This window comes from Myotis daubentonii, chromosome X (genome assembly GCF_963259705.1).
Source record: "Myotis daubentonii chromosome X, mMyoDau2.1, whole genome shotgun sequence".
NCBI lineage: Eukaryota > Metazoa > Chordata > Mammalia > Chiroptera > Vespertilionidae > Myotis > Myotis daubentonii.
Window position 1 is genome coordinate 58,453,958 of NC_081861.1, and position 19,583 is coordinate 58,473,540.

At 41.5% G+C, this 19,583-nt stretch overlaps 1 protein-coding gene across 1 annotated transcript; it reads right to left on the minus strand.

Annotated features, from left to right (window-relative positions):
- Nucleotides 1-14,154: 14,154 nt before the first annotated feature.
- HNRNPH2 (heterogeneous nuclear ribonucleoprotein H2) lies at nt 14,155-19,515 on the minus strand. Its single transcript, XM_059680272.1, has 2 exons — nt 19,359-19,515; nt 14,155-15,714 (listed from the first exon to the last, which is right to left on the minus strand). The coding sequence occupies exon 2, from the start codon at nt 15,659-15,661 to the stop codon at nt 14,312-14,314; it is 1,350 nt and encodes a 449-aa protein (XP_059536255.1). The 5' UTR covers nt 15,662-15,714; nt 19,359-19,515; the 3' UTR covers nt 14,155-14,311.
- Between the last annotated feature and the right edge of the window lie 68 nt (nt 19,516-19,583).

Consider the following 19,583-nt stretch of genomic DNA (forward strand, 5'->3'; position numbering starts at 1 on the left):
GGGTACAGAGCCCCAACCCCCCTGATGGGTCCTGCTCTGTGAGTGACAGGGGGCAGCACCCCAACCCCCTGATTGGCCCTGCTCTGTGTGTGACAGGGGGTGGCGCCGCAACCTCCCCATCGACCCTGCCTGAGTGTGACAGGGGGCGGTGCCCCAACCCCCCAATTGGCCCGACCCTGAGCGTGACTGAGGGTGGCATCGCAACCTCCCAATCCGCCCTGCTCTGTGCATGACAGGGGGCGGTGCCCCAACTCCCCAATCAGCCCTGCTCTGAGCCCGGCCAGGGGCTGCACCTAGGGATTGGGCCTGCCCTCTGCCACCCAGGAGCGGGCCTAAGCCAGCAGGTCGTTATCTCCCAAGGGGTCCCAGACTGTGAGAGGGCACAGGCCGGGCTGAGGGACACCCCCCCCCCTGAGTGCACAAATTTTTGTGCACCGGGCCTCTAGTTTTTAATAACAGCCATTCTAACAGGTGTGATGTGATGTCTCATTGTGGTTTTGATTTGCATTGCATTCATAATTGATGATTTTAAGCATCTTTTCATGTACCTGTTGACCATCTGTATGTCTTCTTTGGAAAAATGTCTATTCAGTTCTTCTGCTCATTTATTATTTTTTTAAAATATATATTTTATTGATTTTTTACAGAGAGGAAGGGAGAGAGATAGAGAGTTAGAAACATCAATGAGAGAGGAACATCAATCAGCTGCCTCCTGCACATCTCCTACTGGGGATGTGCCCGCAACCCAGGTACATGCCCTTGACCAGAATCGAACCTGGGACCTTTCAGTCCACAGGCCGACGCTCTATCCACTGAGCCAAACCGGTTTTGGCTCTGCCTATTTTTTAATTGGATTATTTGTTTGCTAGTGAGTTGTATGAGTTCTGTATATATTTTGGATATTAGCCCCTTATTAGATATATGGCTTGAAAAAACTTTCTCCCATTCAATGTTACCTTTTTATTTAAAAAAAATAATGTTTATAAGAGTTTATTTAAACCAAACTGAGGACATGTGCCAGGAAGCACGATCTCAGATTATCCCACCTTTTCATTTTGTTGATGTGCAGAGACTTTTTAGTTTGATGTAGTCCCACTTGTTTATTTTTGCTTTTTCTTTGGGGGCAGACTTAAGACATCATTGCCAAGACCTATATCAAGGAGCTAAGTGCCTATGTGTTTTAGGATTTTTATGGTTTCAGGTTTGGTTGGTTGGTTGGTTGGTTGGTTGGTTGGTTGGTTGGTTTTTATCTATTGATTTTTAGAGAGAGTGGGAGGGGGAGAGACAGATAAAGAGAAACATCGATGTGGGAGAGACACATCGATTGGTTGCCTACAGCAAATGCCCCAACTGGGGCCAGGGATCAAGCCTGCAACTAAGGTACATGCCCTTGACCAGAATTGAACCCAGGACCCCTCAATCCGTGGGCCAAGGCTCTATCCACTGAATCAATGCGACCAGGGTGGAAGGGTTATTTAATGTCCAATGGGTCAGGAGCTTGATGTCACCGGAAGTTCATAGGTTGCAGGTTTGCAACCCTATAGGGAAATAAGAGAAATTAGGTGGTTTCTCTGAGGCAGGCAAATTGCTTTACTTGTATTCTCTCACAGAATTCTTAAAACAGGCCTAGGAAGAGGGAATTTATACACCCAGGTTCTGAATGAGAAAACTGAGGATCACAGAAGCTGCCATTTCCCTAGGTTCAAATAGCTAGTTAGTACAGCAGGGATTCAAAGGCAAATCTGTCTGATTCCAAAGACAACAGCTCTTAGAGAAATAACCACAACAAAAGCGAGGGCCGGAAGATTACATATTTAATCCAAGTGCAAGGGATGAGGAAGAGAATGAAATGTTCACTCCCAGGAGCCATCTTTTAACCACAGACTTCCCAAAAAATTATCCTCTGATGATTTTCCACTTGAGGAGAAATGAACATTTGATTGGCAAGATTGAGGGTAGAATCAGCATTAGTACCTGGACATGCTATCAACTCTCTCCCAAAAGGATACAAGAAATAAAAAGAGAGGGAGCCGGTAGCTGGTTTGGCTCAGTGCATAGAGCTTCGGCCTGGAGACTGAAGGGTCCCAGGTTGGGGCAGTTACCTTGATTACAGGCTCCATCCCAGCCCTGGTGAGTGCATGTGCTGTAGGCAACCAATCAATGTGTCTCTCTCACATTGATATCTCACATCAATGTTTCTCTGTCTCTCCCCCTCCCTTTCACACTAAAATCAATGGGAAAATATCCTCAGGTGAAGATTAACAAAGAGAAAGAGAGAGGGAGGGAGGGAGAGTGGGAGGGAGGGAGGGAGGGAGGGAAGGATGGAGGGAGGGAGGAAGAGAGAGAAGGAGGAGGAGGAGGGAGGGAAGGATAAAAGGAAGGGGGAAAGAGACTGCCAAAAGTAGTTGCATCTTCTTTTAACCTTTTTTTTATTGAGGTACAACATTCACACAGTAAAGTGCACAGATCTTGAGTATATATCTCAACAAACTTCACATACTGGAGAAGGCTTATAGTTGTAAGAGTGGGTGAGTTGACCACAGGAAAATAGAATGACCTCGAAGTAATATTGATGGGCCATTTGAGGTTGCTGATAGTTAATTTATCATTAACCAAACCTCACTTGTTCTGTTTTGCTAAGTGTTCTGGTGTTTTATCTTAGTTAACCCTCAAACAGCCCTGTGAGGTAAGTATTATATACCCCCCTTTTCACAGATGATAAAACGGGGGGACAGCAAAACAATGTCTCTTGCTTAAGGTCACTTGTTTAAGATTGGAGCCAGGCATCAAATCCAGATAATCTGTCTCCAAAGCCAATGACCTTAACCAGTACACTAAGATATGTCCCAAAACAGGTCCTGATCACAATTTAGCATAGCACTGCTCATATAGATCTACATAAATATATTTAATGGTGCACTGCATTATATGAATGTAGCACATACTTTTTTTTTTCCTTTTAGCCACAAGCTCAGTTACCAGGACATGAAGAAAATATGTATCTTTCTTTTTTAAAATTGATTTCAGAGAGGAAGGGAGAAGGAAAGAGAGATAGAAACATCAATTATGACAGAGAATAATTGATCAGCTGCCTTATGCGAGTCCCACACTGAAGATCGAGCCCACAATCTGGACATGTGCCCTGACTGGAATTGAACCCTGATCGATGCTCAACCACTGAGCCACGTTGGCTGGGCATCAGTGATGTTTCTATCTCTCTCATCTCTCTTTCCCTCTTCCTTCCTCTCTGAAATCAATAAAAAATATTTTTAAAAAAAGACATAACGTGTGTGATAAAATAACAAGAAACTTCATAATTTAAAAAGCTTATGGCATTTTGTAATTTGTAACTATGTGATTATAAATATATGGTAAGTCAATGTAAACACACACTAATGCGTAACTATAAGGCAACAATATGCACGATTGCCACGCCCCAAGCTTTCTTCCTGTGCATTACAAATGTCAGTTCACTGAGTTCTCACAGCTTATGAAGAGAGGAGGAGGACTATTCTCCCCATTTTACAGATGACAAAACCAAGGCAGGTGGACTTTCTAAAGGTTTCAAAACTAGTCAGAGGTCAAACCAGGATTCAATGACAGTTCAATCTCTGCCCCTCACTTTCCCTCCCTGTCTTTGCCCCCTCCCTCTGTCAGGTTGCTCCTCCATGAGTTCTTGGGCTCTTCCTCTGGGGCCTCGAATTCTTCCCGTTGAGCTGCATCTCCGGTTCCTCCATAGCAACAGAGGCCCATTAAACTTGAGAACCGGACCTGACAATATGTGTTTCTTTCCCCTTGTGCCATCTTGTAAGAAAGCTCAAGAAGGCTGGCAGAGAACATGGAGTTGTTTGCTTTTCTGGGACTGACTAGAAGCTCTATCCAAACTAAGCCTTGTAGTATACTGGGCCCTGAATATTTCATAGAGAGCGCCTTCATGAATTTGTAAACTGGTTTTATGCTTGACAGCCTCCTCAGTTAATTTTTCAGAAACTCTCCAGCTGTGATTCTGCATTCTCAAGTCAGCCACTAGACAACACCTAATTCCACAAAGGAGAGAGCTTATTTGAGGCTGGGTTACATTTAGGGAATATGAAGATCATTGGTGTAATTTCCCTTTTTTCTGCTGTGCTGTATTTTCCAGTTTTCTATAGAGAATATATGTAATTTTCAACTTGTAGAGGAAACTGAAATTACATTCTCTAAATAAAAAGCCAGGCTAGGCAAAGGACAGAGACCCAAGATTCAGTGCTTTTGATCAAACATAGAGCAAACATAGAGAAATGAAAGCCTATATGTATACAAAGACTTGTACATGAATGTTCATAGCAACTCTATTCATAGTTGCCCCAAATTTGAATTAACAGTAATGTGCAAAATCAAACGAGTAGATAAGCAAACTGTGGTACATCCATACAATGAAATATTACTTAGCAATAAAAATAAATAAATCACAAAACAATTATGCTGACTGAAAGAAGCCAAATAAAAAAAGAGTACATATTGTATTCTTTCATTTGTATAATAGCCTAGGAAATGCAAATTAATGTATATTTATAGGAATCAGATTAGTGGTTACCTCTGGGAGGGGTAGGGATTAACTAGGAAGGGGCCTGAGGGAACCTTTTGCGGTAATGGAAATGTTCTATGTCTTGATCTGGTTACATGAGTGGATTTTTTTTAAATGCCTCTGTGGGGGGAGATATAGGGGACTAAATGGTGATGGAAGGAGACTTGACTTGGGGTGGTGAACACACAATACAATATACAATTGATGTATTATAGAATTGTATATCTGAAACCCTTATAATTTTATTAACCAGTGTCACCCTCATAAATTCAATTTTAAATTTTAAAAAATAAACAAAACAAAATAAAAAATAAATGTCTCTTTAGACCCCCAATTCCACTCCTGCGATAATGTTGGCATTTTTGTACCCTTCTCAGCCAAACTGATTCATATAGTTGCCTATACTCTTTGTTTCTGCCACCTTAACTCCCCCACCTCCCTCAACTAAAACACATTCCAAATCCAGATTTCAGCCCTGTCACTCCATGAAAATATATCACCAATGATCTCCATATTTCTAAATGCAACACATATTTTCCAGTCTACATCTTATTTGACCCTCATCACCAACAGACACTGTTGACAATCCATTCCCTACTTTGCCTTCAATGACTTGAGTCCTCCTAACATCCTTTTAAACCTCCCTGGCTGCTCTTCTCCTGTCTCCTTTGCAGGCTGATCCTTCTCTACTCCACATTAAATCCTGGAGTTTCTTAAGGCTCCTTCCTATGCTCTCCTTCATTCCCCCTCTTATACTCTTCTGATCTGGACAGCATTATTCCCATGCATGGCTTCAATTACCACCTATGGGCATAGATTTCACTATTTATATCTCCAGTTTAGATTCCTCTTCCAAACTGCAGATCCATCCATTGAACTATCCATATGGCTTTCTTGGTGTTCTCAAAAGCATCTCCAACACATGTCTAAGACCAATCTCACAATTTTCATCCTTGAACTCAGTATTCAGTGTCTCTGACCAGCACCTGCAAACATGCAGTTGTATAAGCCAGAAAATGAGAAGTCACCCTTGACCTTTCACTCTCCCTCACTCCCAATTCCAATACATTTCTAATTCCTGTGGATATTACTTCTTGTGTAACTCTAAAATACACCAATTCCCACCCTAGCTGGTTTGGCTCAGTGGATAGATCATTGGCCTGCAGATTGAAAGGTCCCCGGTTCAATTCCAGTCAAGGGCATATGCCAGGATTTCAATCCCCAGTAGGGGGCGTGCAGAAGGCAACCAATAAATGATCTTCCTCTCCCTTCCTCTTTGAAATCAATAAAAAATATATTTTTTAAAAAATACACCAATTCCTTCCAACTAAACTACAGCTAGCTTAGTCCAACCTGCCATCATTTCTATCCTAGATTGTTGTAATGATTCTTAATAGGACTCTCCAATACAGTGTGACCCCTCTCCAGTTCTTTGTCCACACTGTAGCCAGGGTGATATCTTTAAAAGACAAATCAAATCCATTACCACCACTACCACCCACCAACCCCCCCCCCCCCCACACACACACACACATACACACCAGGGTTCCAATGGCCCTTAGGATATAAACAAAACAGCTTAAAGGTGGCTTCTGTTGACAGTCCACTGCCATGACAGTCCGCATGTCCTGACCCCTATATATCAGCACACCCTCAACTCCCACCACACTGCTTTCCCACTGCCTCTTGAACTCCAGCAGTACTGGCATTTTCTCAGACCCTTTCACTCACTATCATATCTTTGAACACATAGCCTTAAGCCTTCTCCTACAACCTAATAAGCCTCTACTCTTCCTTACCTCTCTCTCGGCTCAATAATCACATCCCCACCCTAACCAGTTTGGCTCAGTGGATAGAGTGTTGGCCTGTGTTCGATTCCAATCAAGGGCACATGCCTAGGTTGTGGGCTTGATCCCCAGTAAGGGGCATACAGGAGGCAGCCAATCAATGATTCTCTTTCATCATTGATGTTTCTATCTCTCTATCCCTCTCCCTTTCTCTCTTAAATCAATAAAAATATATGAAAAATAATAATAATCACATTCCCAGGGCAGAATTCCTGACCATCTTGACTAGTCAATTCCCCCGATTTTATAGGTTCTTAGCACTGTGAACTCCTTCTTCCTAGTACTTGTCCTTATTGCAAGGACACACTTGTATGGCTATTTGTTTGCTATTTGGCTCCCCCACTAGAGTGTGAGCTCCATGAAGACTGAGACCTTATAGATGGTTTTTGCTCATATCTGTTTCCTCAGCACCCAGCACAGTGCTTGGCAATAAATAGGCCCTCGATAAGCATTTTGTGAATAAATGGATGAGTAGACACTGTTCAGTGGTCTTTTTAAAAAGAATTGTCCCACAGAAGACAGACTGATATGTACTGCCATAAGCACTGTCTAAAAGTGCCTTCTGTGAAAGAGAAATAGAGCCAGACACTAGTTAAAAGCAGTAAAGACTTTATTCAGTACTATTGCAATAGGGGAAAAGATACTTCAGTATAAAACTGGGTTCAATTTTGAATATAACAAAGACAAGTAGGGATTTATAGCCAAAGAACACGGCGGGGGGTGGGGGGCGGGGGTTTGTCGGTGGATGAAAAATTATTGAGGAGACATCACGGTGGGGGGATTCTTGCTACACCACTTTAGCAAGATGATCAGGTATCAAGTACATGAGATGACTTGGAAAAATTATTGCTAAAACTGGGCTGGACACGTGGACCGCAGGGCCTCAGGACAGAGCCCAAAGGAAGAGGCCTAATTGAAAAGAGGTCCAAAGTTTGGTCAAGGAGAGAGTCTTTATCATTTCCTTAGGCCACTGTATTCCCATTTATCCTGCTAGTCTCTTCACAAAATATATCGTATCTCCAGTATTCTTTACTTATTACCCATAGGCATTTGTAAATGCTTCTTTAAGGTGCAATTTATATTCATAAAGTTCACCTGTTTTAAGTGTATAAGGCAATGGTTTTTAGTGAATTTATAGAGTTGTACAAACCATCACTACAATCTAAGTTTAGGACATTTTCATTATCTTTTAAAAAGAACCTTCAAAAATATAAATATAAAAAATAAAAAGAACCTTCATGCCCTTTTGCAGTTACTCTCCCTGTTCCACCCCATCGGCACTTTTGAAGACCCTCATATTTGCATAAGGATTAAAGGTGCAGCTTAGCCAGACAAGCAAAAATAAAAACTGCCACATGTGAAATAATTTTAGAACCACCAGGTAATAACCGCAGTCTGAATATTTGCTCAAAAAGATTTAGGAAAAGAGAAATCAGTATGAACTGAGGAGTGGAAGGAAGTTTCAAGGAAGAGGTAGAACATTTTAGGGGTTTGCTGCAAATGAAAAAAAAATGCAAAAGAAAAAAATATAAGTTGAGAAATATTCAAACAAAAGAACTCACGTGTTTTCAGAACTTTTTAAATTCTCAGTATGGTGCTATAACACTTGGGGAGCTGTTTGTCCTTGATCCAGTAGGCAATGAGAGTTTTGAGAACAGAAGGAAAAGGATTAATCACAAACCATTAAAGTTGAATCAACATTCAACTGGAAATAAACATGTACTGAGTGCCTGCTGTGTGCGCAGGAAAAAGTGACTCCCTCCCTTGCCTGCTCTCCAGCCCGCTGTCCATGGGCCACGGGAGCCACGGGAGCAACGATCGCACAACTTCGGGGGGAGGAGGGGCAGAGGGAGGCGGCCAGAGATAGCCCACAGAGGGGGCACCAGAGAGGTTCCAGGCCCTTTTCTTCCCTTCTAGATAGGTGTAGCCCGGGTTGGCTTTGGGCCTCCCGCTGCTGGCGCTCAACTGAACCGAAAAGAGTGAGAGGGTCCTGGGAGAGTGGGTGAGGTTCTCGGACGCACCAGGGTTAACAGGTCTAACCGCGGTTAACAAAGGGGGGATGAGAACACATATGTAATACCTTAATCAACAAAGAAAAGAAACAACAAAGTGATACTCTCCCCTCTCAGAACTCCGACACCCGACTCCCCGCCCGCCATCGCCCGCCATTGCCGCGCTGACCAAGCGCCCCCTCTAGCGACCAGCACTAGCCCACGCGGCCAGCCGCCATTGCCCTGGCAGCCTCTTCCGCATCTCTTCCCTAAAACGAAATACACAGGGGCGTTGCGAGCAGACTGAGGGGCTCTGGACTGCGGAAGCCTAGAGAGAGGAATGAGTCTTATCAAACTCTCTGCCCTCCTGATGCCCACTTACCTGACCTTTCCCCTTCCTCTCAGTGGGATCAGTAGGGAAAGGGGACTGCAGGCTGGGAGCGAGAGAGATGATGGACCCACCTCTGGTCATTGCCACCCTCACCACACAGGTCCCATGCGGATCTAAGCCATGTTCTTCTTCTCTTTCCCTCCTCCCTTCCTCCGGCATCTGCTTCTTTCCCAAAGACAAGGTTGATCCTCACCCTCCCTGACTCAGTTTCCTCATCTCTAAAGTGGAGATAGTGAAACTGCACAACCAATGGGTCCGTGCTGCCTGTCACTACTTGAGCCAATTAAGCAGAGACGGGGTTGAATCATATATGAGCATTTATCCCAATACTGCCAGCAGTATGGAAGAGCAGCAGGTCAGCCACAAAAATCTGCTCTATACCCCACCGTAAGCCGGCTGCTTATATTGTGTAGGTCACCATGATGGGGAACCTGTGACACGCGTGTCAGAGGTGACACGCGAGCTCATTTTTTGGTTGATTTTTCTTTCTTAAATGGCATTTAAATATATAAAATAAATATCAAAATATGTCTTTGTTTTACTATGGTTGCAAATATCAAAAAATTTCTATATATGACACTGCACCAGAGTTAAGTTAGGGTTTTTCAAAATGCTGACACGCCGAGCTCAAAAGGTTCGCCATCACTGGGTAGGACAAGGATAACATGGGAAAGTAAGCAAAAGGAATATGAATGGGTATCCAAAAGGAATAATAATGAGTAAAATGGTTGCAGATTACAGGTAATGCGGGCTGGGGGGTTGCAAAGAGCTGGTGCCTCCATTGTTTCAGCAACAAGGTTGTTAATCTTTCTATGATGATAGGCAGTTCTCTGATAAGGAGAATGGACCAAATTTCCAGGTTAACTTCCAGGTCCCGGGTCCTACAACTCCCAGCCAGGTTCCAATGTGCTTATTTTAATCAGAACAAAACAATCATGGTTAACAGGACATGATTAATATTTCTTATAACTATAGCTAGTCTCCACTATTCTATTTTTGCCCCCAAAATGGCACAATGACCTCCAGTGTATGAGAAACAAGCCCAGTGGGGGGGGGGAGTGTCAAGAAGAGGGAGGGAGAGAGTAAGAAAAAGGGAGAGTGGAAAAGAGTACTCACAATCTGCAGGTAAATGTCCTAATTAGTATATAGGTAGGTCAGAGCGTTGGAATACGTAAATAGTTCAGAAAATAATTACTGAATAAATGACAGTGATTCTCAGGTGTTGTCTTTCTGTACCCATCTCTTCTTTCAGAAGCCTAACATTCTCTTTTCAGAGGGCTGGTGGCTGGTGGCTTGTGTGTTCTTTGAATCTGTCTGTGCAGAACACTGCTGGGGGCAGGAGCTTCCACACACAGGCTCCAGGCACAAACTAACCCCTCCCCTCCGGAGTGCTAACCTGGTGACCTCTGAAATATGCCTACTTTGCATTCACAAGACTTAATGTTGGTCAGTGTGGGAGCAGTTTGTAAAACGGCCCTTTTGATTCTCCCAGCTGGGTATCAGGCCAACTATTCCAAATGGCTTCTCTCTCACCTGTTTTGGCTGCCCTGGGCCTGGGAAGCACTTATTGAACAACTCAGGTTTCCTTCCATCAGCGATTCTTTTGCAATAGACCTCTGGGCCCATATTGGAGTAATATTCCTTTTTGCTGGCAGCTTAGGAATTCTCCCTTGATTTGTAAAGGAATTTTGCAATGCATTTCACATTAATTTGCTGGGGATGGGGTACAGAAAATGTGCCATGCTTACAGATAGGATGATGACTAGCTTAGTGACCTCCTTTACGGTTGGGTGAATGAATTCAGGAATAAGTAAATGGATGAATAACAAAATTCATGCAGAAACCAGTGGTTCCGAGCATCAAAATCACCTGGAGGACTTGTTGAAACACAGATTGTTGGGCCCCATCCCTAAGTTTTTGGTTCAGTCAGTCTGGAATGGGGCCCAAGACTTTGCATTTCTAACAAGTTCCCAAGTTATGTTGATGCTGCTGGCCCAGGAAGCTCACACTGAGAACCATTGGCATAAGCCATCAGTGGCGATCCCTTCTAGTGGTTCTCAACCTCCCTAATGCCGAGACCCTTTAATACAGTTCCTCATGTTGTGGTGACCCCCAACCATAAAATTATTTTCATTGCTACTTCATAACTGTAATTTTGCTACTGTTATGAATCGTAATGTAAATATCTGATATGCTATATGTGTTTTCCGATGGTCTCGACCCACAGGTTGAGAAACACTGCAAGTTTAGACCATGATGGTTGTAGCTGCATACTTTAAGATTGATACTACCAAGTAGCTCCTGGGGGCAGTATAAAATGAATCCCTTGAGTTGGTGGTTGGTGAGTATGGGTGTGCTGCCTACTTTACATTCAAGCAAGCTCTCCTGGGTAGTGTTAGAATGTTAGATTTAAGAGAACTAGAGATGGGGTGTGTGTGTGTGGTATGTGTTTATGTGTTTGGATGCCTATCTGTGTTGTTACTCTGAAAGGAACTACTGTCCCTTTCCACACCTCTAGTGCTGACTGCTGATCTTCCAGAGTCTCTGTTTTGACCACTTCCCTAAGCCTTTCTCTTTCTCTTTTTTTAGTTTATTTGGGTGACATGCTATATAATAAGAAGCTAATATGCTAATTAGACCGAACATCCAAATGACCTTCAGACGTCCTTCCAGGCGACCTTCCAGATGAAGCCGCAGCTGTGAGGGCCAAGCCCCTTGCACGAATTTTGTGCATCGGGCCTCTAGTTGGTTAATAAAATATGTTTCAGGCATACAATTCTATAATACATCAACTGTATATTGTGTGTTCACCACCCCAAATCAAGTCTCTTTCCATCACCATTTATCCTCTCCATATGCCCTCTTCTACCATTCCCCACTCCTCTTTTCCTCTGGTCATCACCATACTGTTATCTGTGCTATGAGGTTATTTTGTTGTTGTTTGTTTTTGCCTAATCCTTTTTCACCTAGCCCAGCACCTTCTGTGTTTTCTTATCCAGCTGAGGAAGCAAACACCTTAACTCTCTGGACTCAATCATTTCCTGAGAATTGGCGACATCTAGTGGCTAACTGGAGAATCTTTGCTCACATTTAGAGAACGTTCTGGAAAATTAACTGAGAAGCCTGGAAAGCAAAAACAACCTACTTGTGAACCCTCTGAGAAAGGCTTCCTGAAGGGCTTAGTACAGTGGTTCTCAACTTGGCTGCACATTAGAATCACCTGGGAATCTTTTTAAAATCCTGATTTCTGGGCCACATCCTCCGGAAATTGTTTCTTTTTTACTAATGTTGTGGCCCCACCCCATAACAAAGAAACAGAATTTCCGGAGGATGAGGCCCAGAAATCAGGATTTTAAAAAGATTCCCAGGTGATTCTAATGTGCAGCCAACGTTGAGAATCACTGGCTTAGGAGGTGAAAGTAATGATTGCCTCATTATGGCATGAGTCAAAATGGATTTCTTGCTTTCTTCAGCTGACACAATTAGAAGTCATCAAAGAATCTCAAATCACCTCCAACTGTATACTCAGTATGAATGATTTTCTAGGAATGGTGCTCAATAAAATATGTCCTTAAGTAGTTAGACAATACCAACTTGATATTTACTTTCCCTCTCCGAGTGTTTCTCTGTGTCCCAAGCTCTAAATATACCAAGGATAACAATCCATTTCCAGTCTGGTCAGATCTACAAAGAGATATGTAGAGGTTCAGGTACAGCTTGTACTGACCTGAGGGCATCCAGGCCTTTAGATCATCAAAAGGTGTAATTGTTAATGGCGAGAAATTTATGATGTGGGCAGAAATTTGAAATAACCAAATATCACAAGTGTTGTTAATAAGCATATGCGAAGTGTACTTTAATAGGTAAATTTAAACTACTTTTTACAGGAAAAAGGGAAGGCAATCAGGGATCGTGAAGGAAACTGCTTCAAGTTGCTGTTTTAGGGTTCAGATAAACCTTGTAGAGAGCTGTGATGGATCACAAAACCCGCAGCATTAGCAGTTTCTCAAGCACTACCCCAGAACTACATAATTTCAGAAACTCTAGGAGTGGGGTCCAGTAATCAATGATTTGACAAGTCCAACAAAGGATTCTGGTGCATGCTTGAGTTTGAGAACCACTGGTTTAAAACAAGGTTTAAATGCTCTGAAAAACCTTAAAGGGTGTTTAGAGACTCTTAAGTTACAGAGGAGACTGAATTACTTCTGTAACACAGGCCAACTTTATCAAAACATACAAAAGTGCCTTAAATCTTATTTATGGTTAAATAAAGAGGATTATTTGCTTTTTCTTCTTTGGATTTTGGAGGATGCTGTCTTGAATCAACTAGTCTCTGGAGTAACTCGCCCAGTAGTCCTGTGGACATGTTGATAATAAGTTAAGAAACAGAAAGTTGCTCCACTTGAATATTAATCAAAGAAATACAAATTAAAATAGCAATGGGATACCATTTTTCAACTAACTGGCCAAGATCAAGAATAATGTGCATCATTGAGAAGGCTATGATGGTAAAATAAAAACATTCCTAAGGGAAACACAATCTCTCCAATAAAAGCTTCTAAAGTGTGTGTACCTTTGATTCAGCACTTTTAGGAATATATCTTGGAAATAATTAATGATATATGCAAGAATGTATGAAGATGCTAATGTATGTTTATAATAATTTTAAAAATTAAAAATAACTTAAACTTCAACAGTAGAGGACTGTGTAAAAGAAAAGGCTCATATAACAGAACATAATAAAAATCAAGCTGCACAAGATTATTTTTCCAGTTTTTAAAAGGAAGATTTATTTAACAAGTTTCACTTAGTACAATATGTCTAATGGAAATCACAATACAGGAAAGATTTAAATCAAAGCTTCAGAATTTTATACAAATGACATGACCCAACTCCTAAAGTATCAATTGGTATTACATCTCAAAATTGTCCCAGATCTTAATAAAAATAAGTGTACACTCACGTGCCTTATAGGATAGTAAACCAAAAAGCTAGAATTAACAAACATGCCAAATGTTTTCACTTTGAATTATAGACAGAGCTCCTATATTTGAGTTTTACAGAAAAGCATGTTTCTCAACACACATCCAAAGTTTTCAATGTCTTGTGGTATAAGAGCAACATTTAACATAAGAGAATTGCTTTAACCTAAATATGCTTACTGCTTAGGTACACTTCTACAACATAAACTAACTTGAGGAAAGATGAAAATTGTTTTAACAGTTATGGTCAATACTGAATATTTCAGTGTTCAAAATTACTGAGCTTGAAAACAATTCTGACTCCCATTTTACAGTAAGCATAAATCACAAGCCTGTAATGCAAAAGTATTAAACATAACCTTTGTTTTCTTAAAAAAAAAGAGAAAGAAAGAGAAAGAAAAGTTGACCTAGAGTAATCAGAATCTATTTCCCATTAACCATATTGGATATGCTAGACAGCCCTCCCATTCTATTCAATCCCATAAATGCACAGCTTTCATTGCTGTAGTAGCTGTTTAATGCTCCTTCTCTACCTATGCAAGGTTTGACTGATAGTCACTTGAGTTTTCCTGCAGCACTTGGTCATATCCACTCATACTGCTCTGACCACCATAACCACCTCCGTAACCACCACTCAGCTGCTGGCTAGCAGGACCCCCATAACTAGACTGGTTGGATAAGCCCATCCCTCCCATCATTTGGCTACCATAAGCACCGCTACTTGCCCCTGCTGTAGAATTCAAAAAGAGTTCTACATAGCTGTGATCATAAGCGCCCCCACTTGTTCCTGCAGTAGAATTCAAGAAGAGCTCCACATATCTGTGTTGCATATTAGCCTTGTCTTTTGCCATAGCTGCCACAGCATCTTCATGAGTAGCAAATTCAACATCTGCCTCACCAGTAACTCTGCCATCGGGTCCAATTTCAATGTGTACTCTCATGGGGTTAAGAGGTGAGAAAAAATTGTAAATATCATTCTCAGTGGCTCTGTAAGGTAATCCCCTCATGTGTACACAGTGCCCTGTGGTGCTCTGGAAACTGGACCCACCATCTCCATATCTATGATCAGACATTCCTGAAAAACAGTAATTGAGGTCTCTTCCAAATCTATCAGACCCAAAGCCATACCCATCATTATAGCCACCATAATCATCATAGCCTCCATACCCTCCACCATAGGCACCCCGCCTCATCCTTTCAAACCCAGCCCCTCTGCCAATGCTATTGTAACCTCTGCCAGTCCCTGGCCTATCATAAGGACCAGGTCGCTGCATAGCCATGAGCTTTCGAGGGGGGTCATAATGGGTTCGGACTTCAGCTCGGCTACTCTTAAAGATTTCAATGTACCTGTGGCCTATTCTTTCCTTGTGCTTCTTTAAGGCCTTTTCAGCTATCTCCTGTGAAGCAAATTGCACAAAGGCCTCCCCTGTGCTCCGCCCTTGAAAGTCCACAGGCAGTGTCATCCCATTTGGCACGATTTCCAACCCTGAAAAAAACTGAACAATCTCCTCCTTGCTACAGCCAAATGGGAGTCCTCTAAGGCGGACGAAGCCATCATTGGCAGTATCAGGACTATTCGGACCTGTATGCTTCAACACCCAGTCCATTTCAACACTGTTGGACTTGAATACTTCAACATATCTGTGTCCCATGGTTTCTCTGTCCTTCTTCAAAGCCAATTTCACTTCATCTTCAGATTCAAGTTCGACAAATGCTTCACCACTTGGTCTGCCTTCTCTGGTGTAGATGAAACGAATACCTGATGTGCCATTTTGGATTTTGCAATCAGAGAAGAAGCGCATCACTTCATCAGCAGAGCAGGACCAGGGTAGGCCCCTGACCTTCACCACGAAACCTTCTCTGCCTTCCGTGCTCAGCATCATGGTGACTGTTAGGCTCTTGGTGGCAAGCTCGGATCAATGCAATTTCAGTGTAGCTGAAAAAAATTAGAAGACTATTATCATGGAAAAATGTTCACAATACAGTAAGAGGAAAAAAAACAATGAATACAAAATTCAAGTACACTGGTAGCTTTTTTGGTAAGACATTCACATAAATAAAAGGACTGCACCAAATTTCTAATTCATTCAACAATTTTTTTGATACCTGATACCTATTAAGTGTTGGGTATCATTAATGCTGGTTATTTCTAGATGATAGAATTATGGGAGCTTTTTGTTTCAAGAAATGTTTTCTTTGGAAATTCTGTATGTTCTAAGATACCTACATTGACCATATATTAACATCGTAGTCAAAAGAAAAAGGAGTAAAAAATTAACATCAACAAAATCAGTGGAAGATGCCAGCAAATTAAAAAATGGCTATATATGATTACATAAAAATGAAAAACTTCATTACATCAAAAGTAAGATTAAACAGAATTAAAAGACAACCAATACACTTGAGAAGATAACGGCAACAAATGCATTAATACCCTTATATAAAGAACTCACACAAATTAATAAAATCAGGAAAATATTAAGATCTAAGAGATAAATGGAAAAAAGACATTATGGGGAAGTCACACATTTGTTATACATTTTTCATTTGCCAGGTCCAGTACTTGCCTCTGGCATACAAGAACCAATAAGCCCAAAAAGGACTTATGGTCCTACAGGGGTACTATATGCCTTTACTAAAAACAAAAGGGCAAATAAACATATTATCTCTGCTATGACAGAATTCTGTGCAGGGTGAGGTATTAAAGCAGGGCGTGGTTGGTCAATTCTATCAGTTGGCACAGAACAGTTAAATGAAACAGACTGTTTCAGGGATCCATAAACCTATTTTAAAAAATTATGATAGAGCATAAAATAGGAAGAGGCAAGGCAGGAGATAAGGCTGGCAAGATAGAGATCAGGTCCCAAAGGCCTTATTTGACAAATCTTAAGGGCCTTTAACAAGGGGAGTAACGGGAGCAGAGTGAGGGGAGAAGGGAGTGAGGGGAGAAGGGAGTGAGGAGATAGGAGTTAGGGGAAGGGGAGTGAAGGGATAGGAGTGAGGGGAGGAAGTGACATCTTCAGACCCCTTCCAGATAGATCTCCCTGAAAACAGTGTAGCACTCAGAGGGGGTTGAAGTGACACTAGCAAGATCCGTTAGAACCCTGATCTCCTAGAGATATGTTAAGGATTCACCTAAGGCTGGGGTGGGAAACATCCGGCAGGCCGTACAAGGCACGAAATCATTTGGTCTGGCCCTGCCAAGGCATTAGGGGTGAATTAATTAAATGTTTCGCCAAATACAGAAGGCTAATGTTTAAGCTGATAATTTTGTACGGTCCACGAATGATGTTATAAATATCCAAATGCTCCTTGGCAGAAAAAAAGGTTCCCCACCCCTGACCTAAGTCAGCAGCAATTTAAAAAACGGAAGATGTGATCTATGTATTCAAAGCAGTGGACTCTGTGGAACTTAGTAACAGATTAAAATATAGCAGAACAGAGATATGAGGATACAGGAGAGGAGTCTAGGAAATGTTCAAACTCCATCAATCACCAGAAATGCACCTTAAAACCAGAATTGCCACTTTTCACCAATCAAGATAGTGAAAATTAACCAGTGAGGATAAACCAATGCTGATATTCAGGGTTCACAAACTAACACACACCCAGAAGAGTGCAAGTTGGTACAATATTTCTGGAAAGCAATTTGGAAATATGTATCATGTCTTTTGGTATAGTAAATCCACTCTAGGTAATGTGCCATAGGCGATGATCTGAAATTCAGACAAAGATTTATGTAGCTATATATGCACTGAAAGGTATTTTATTAAGAAAGACAGAATATTACACAATTTTTAAAAATTGTAAAAATATTTAATTACATGAGAAATTGCTTTGCTATAATCTTAAGTGACCCAAGATCACAGCTACTTTATAATCTCAACTATGTAAAAAACATATATTCTTCAACCCTGCTAGAACTCCTTCCAGAGCCTGGTCAACTGAAATACTCACAAATGTTCACTGCAGCACTGTTAGTAATTGCAGAAAATTAGAAACCTAACTCCCCATCAATAGGGGGACATCTGAATAAAGTATACGTTATCCTTAAAGTAGATGCTATGAAGCTTTTAAAAAAGATCTGCCCTGGCCTAAGATTTCCAAAATATATTAAATGAAAAAATATGTATAGTATGATCCTCCTTATTTTAAAATATAAGCATGCATGTATATATGTTTGCAAATGCATAGAAGAAAATCTGGAAGCATAGAATACAAACTTGTTTTTTGAGGAAAGAATTGGAGGGTAGGGAGAGTGGAGTGGATTTCCACTTCATATCCCATATCCTATATACTACTACATAGGTTTAATTTTTTTAAATCATTGTAATTTAAAAAGCAATGTTAGGAAAAATATATGCATGGGAAATGTGTCAAATGTTAACTGATTTCTGAGTGGTAGGTTTATGGCTTGTTCTATTTCATTTTTAAAATTTTTGGTGCATTCTTAATTTTCTAGAGTATTTTAATTCAGCAAAATGTTTGCTTTTCTGGAGTTTGGTATAGCAAATTTTATAAAAAGTTTCTGATTTGGTACGTGGGTGGCTTATCAGACATGGTCTGGGAACACTGGGCTTCTAGAAAAGTACAAAGTGTACTAACTGCCATAAAACTAGAGGATTCAATTCAACCAACACTAATTGCCCATTATATGCCTTGCACACCGCATCTGCGGTGGTTAACAGTCATCACATAAACCATCTTTAGATTTGAGCGATAGATTTTTCCGACTAATTTTTGGCCTGTTTTAGCTCTTGGAACACTCGCCCCATTTAATGTCTCTGCCGCACTCTAGGCCTTAAGATCCCCTCTGTAGTGGCAGGAAAGTTCTAATTCATTACTGTATCACCCGGGAAGATCACTAATACTCCATTGCCTGAAGTAGGAACCAGGATTCCATTTGTGAGTTAAGAATTTGTTTATTTGTATGTGTCTTATGCACATACTTTTTTATACACCAAGTGCGGAGTAGTTAACTCTGGGTAATGAATTACAAGTATTTTTTAAAAACTTATAGTAAAAAAACCAAACTTATATTGTTATTTTTCGAATGTTCAAAATTGACCAAGTAAATTGTTATAAGCAAAAAAAAAACCCAAAACGTTATTTAAATACTCAACTCAGTAAAAACATTTATTGGGCTCCTCTGTTAGGCACATAACGTTTACCTAGATGTGATTTTACATATAAAACTGACTTGGTGCCTCTCCCTACAATCAGGCAGTGGAGACTAAATGCCTGAAAGGATGGACGAGCGCTCAGACCACTAATCTCAATATGTTTTTTTTTTCTAATCTACGGATGTGGTTTTCAAACGTTTTTCTCCGTCAGGTTTCTCTTAAGGGCCCCCCTGAGACCCGCCCAGACAGAAAGATATACAAAAACCACACACAGTCACGAACGTCCACCATTTCCCCACCAGGCGCAGCAAAGGCGGCTTCCCGGCACTGAGATGGGGGAGTGGGGGGCGGGGGAAGAGAAAGCGAGGAGCGAAAAAAGAGAAGGCGGCCTGCGGACCCCCGCTTTGGTCTTCATCATCACCACCCCCGGGTCCCCAGTTCCCACCCACTCACCAACCTCTAACGATGCCGGACGATGTTCCTCCTGCCCTCAAACGGTTATAGCGAGACGGTAGACGACGACCGAACTACTTCTGCTCACGTAAGCGAATGGTCACGTGAGCGCCTACGTCATGTGAGATCTCGGTCACGTGAGTAACTCTCCGTTTAAACTCTAGATCACTAAAGAGCACACTTCCTTCTGATATGGAAATAGGGCGGGCCTATGTTAAGGAAGAAAGAG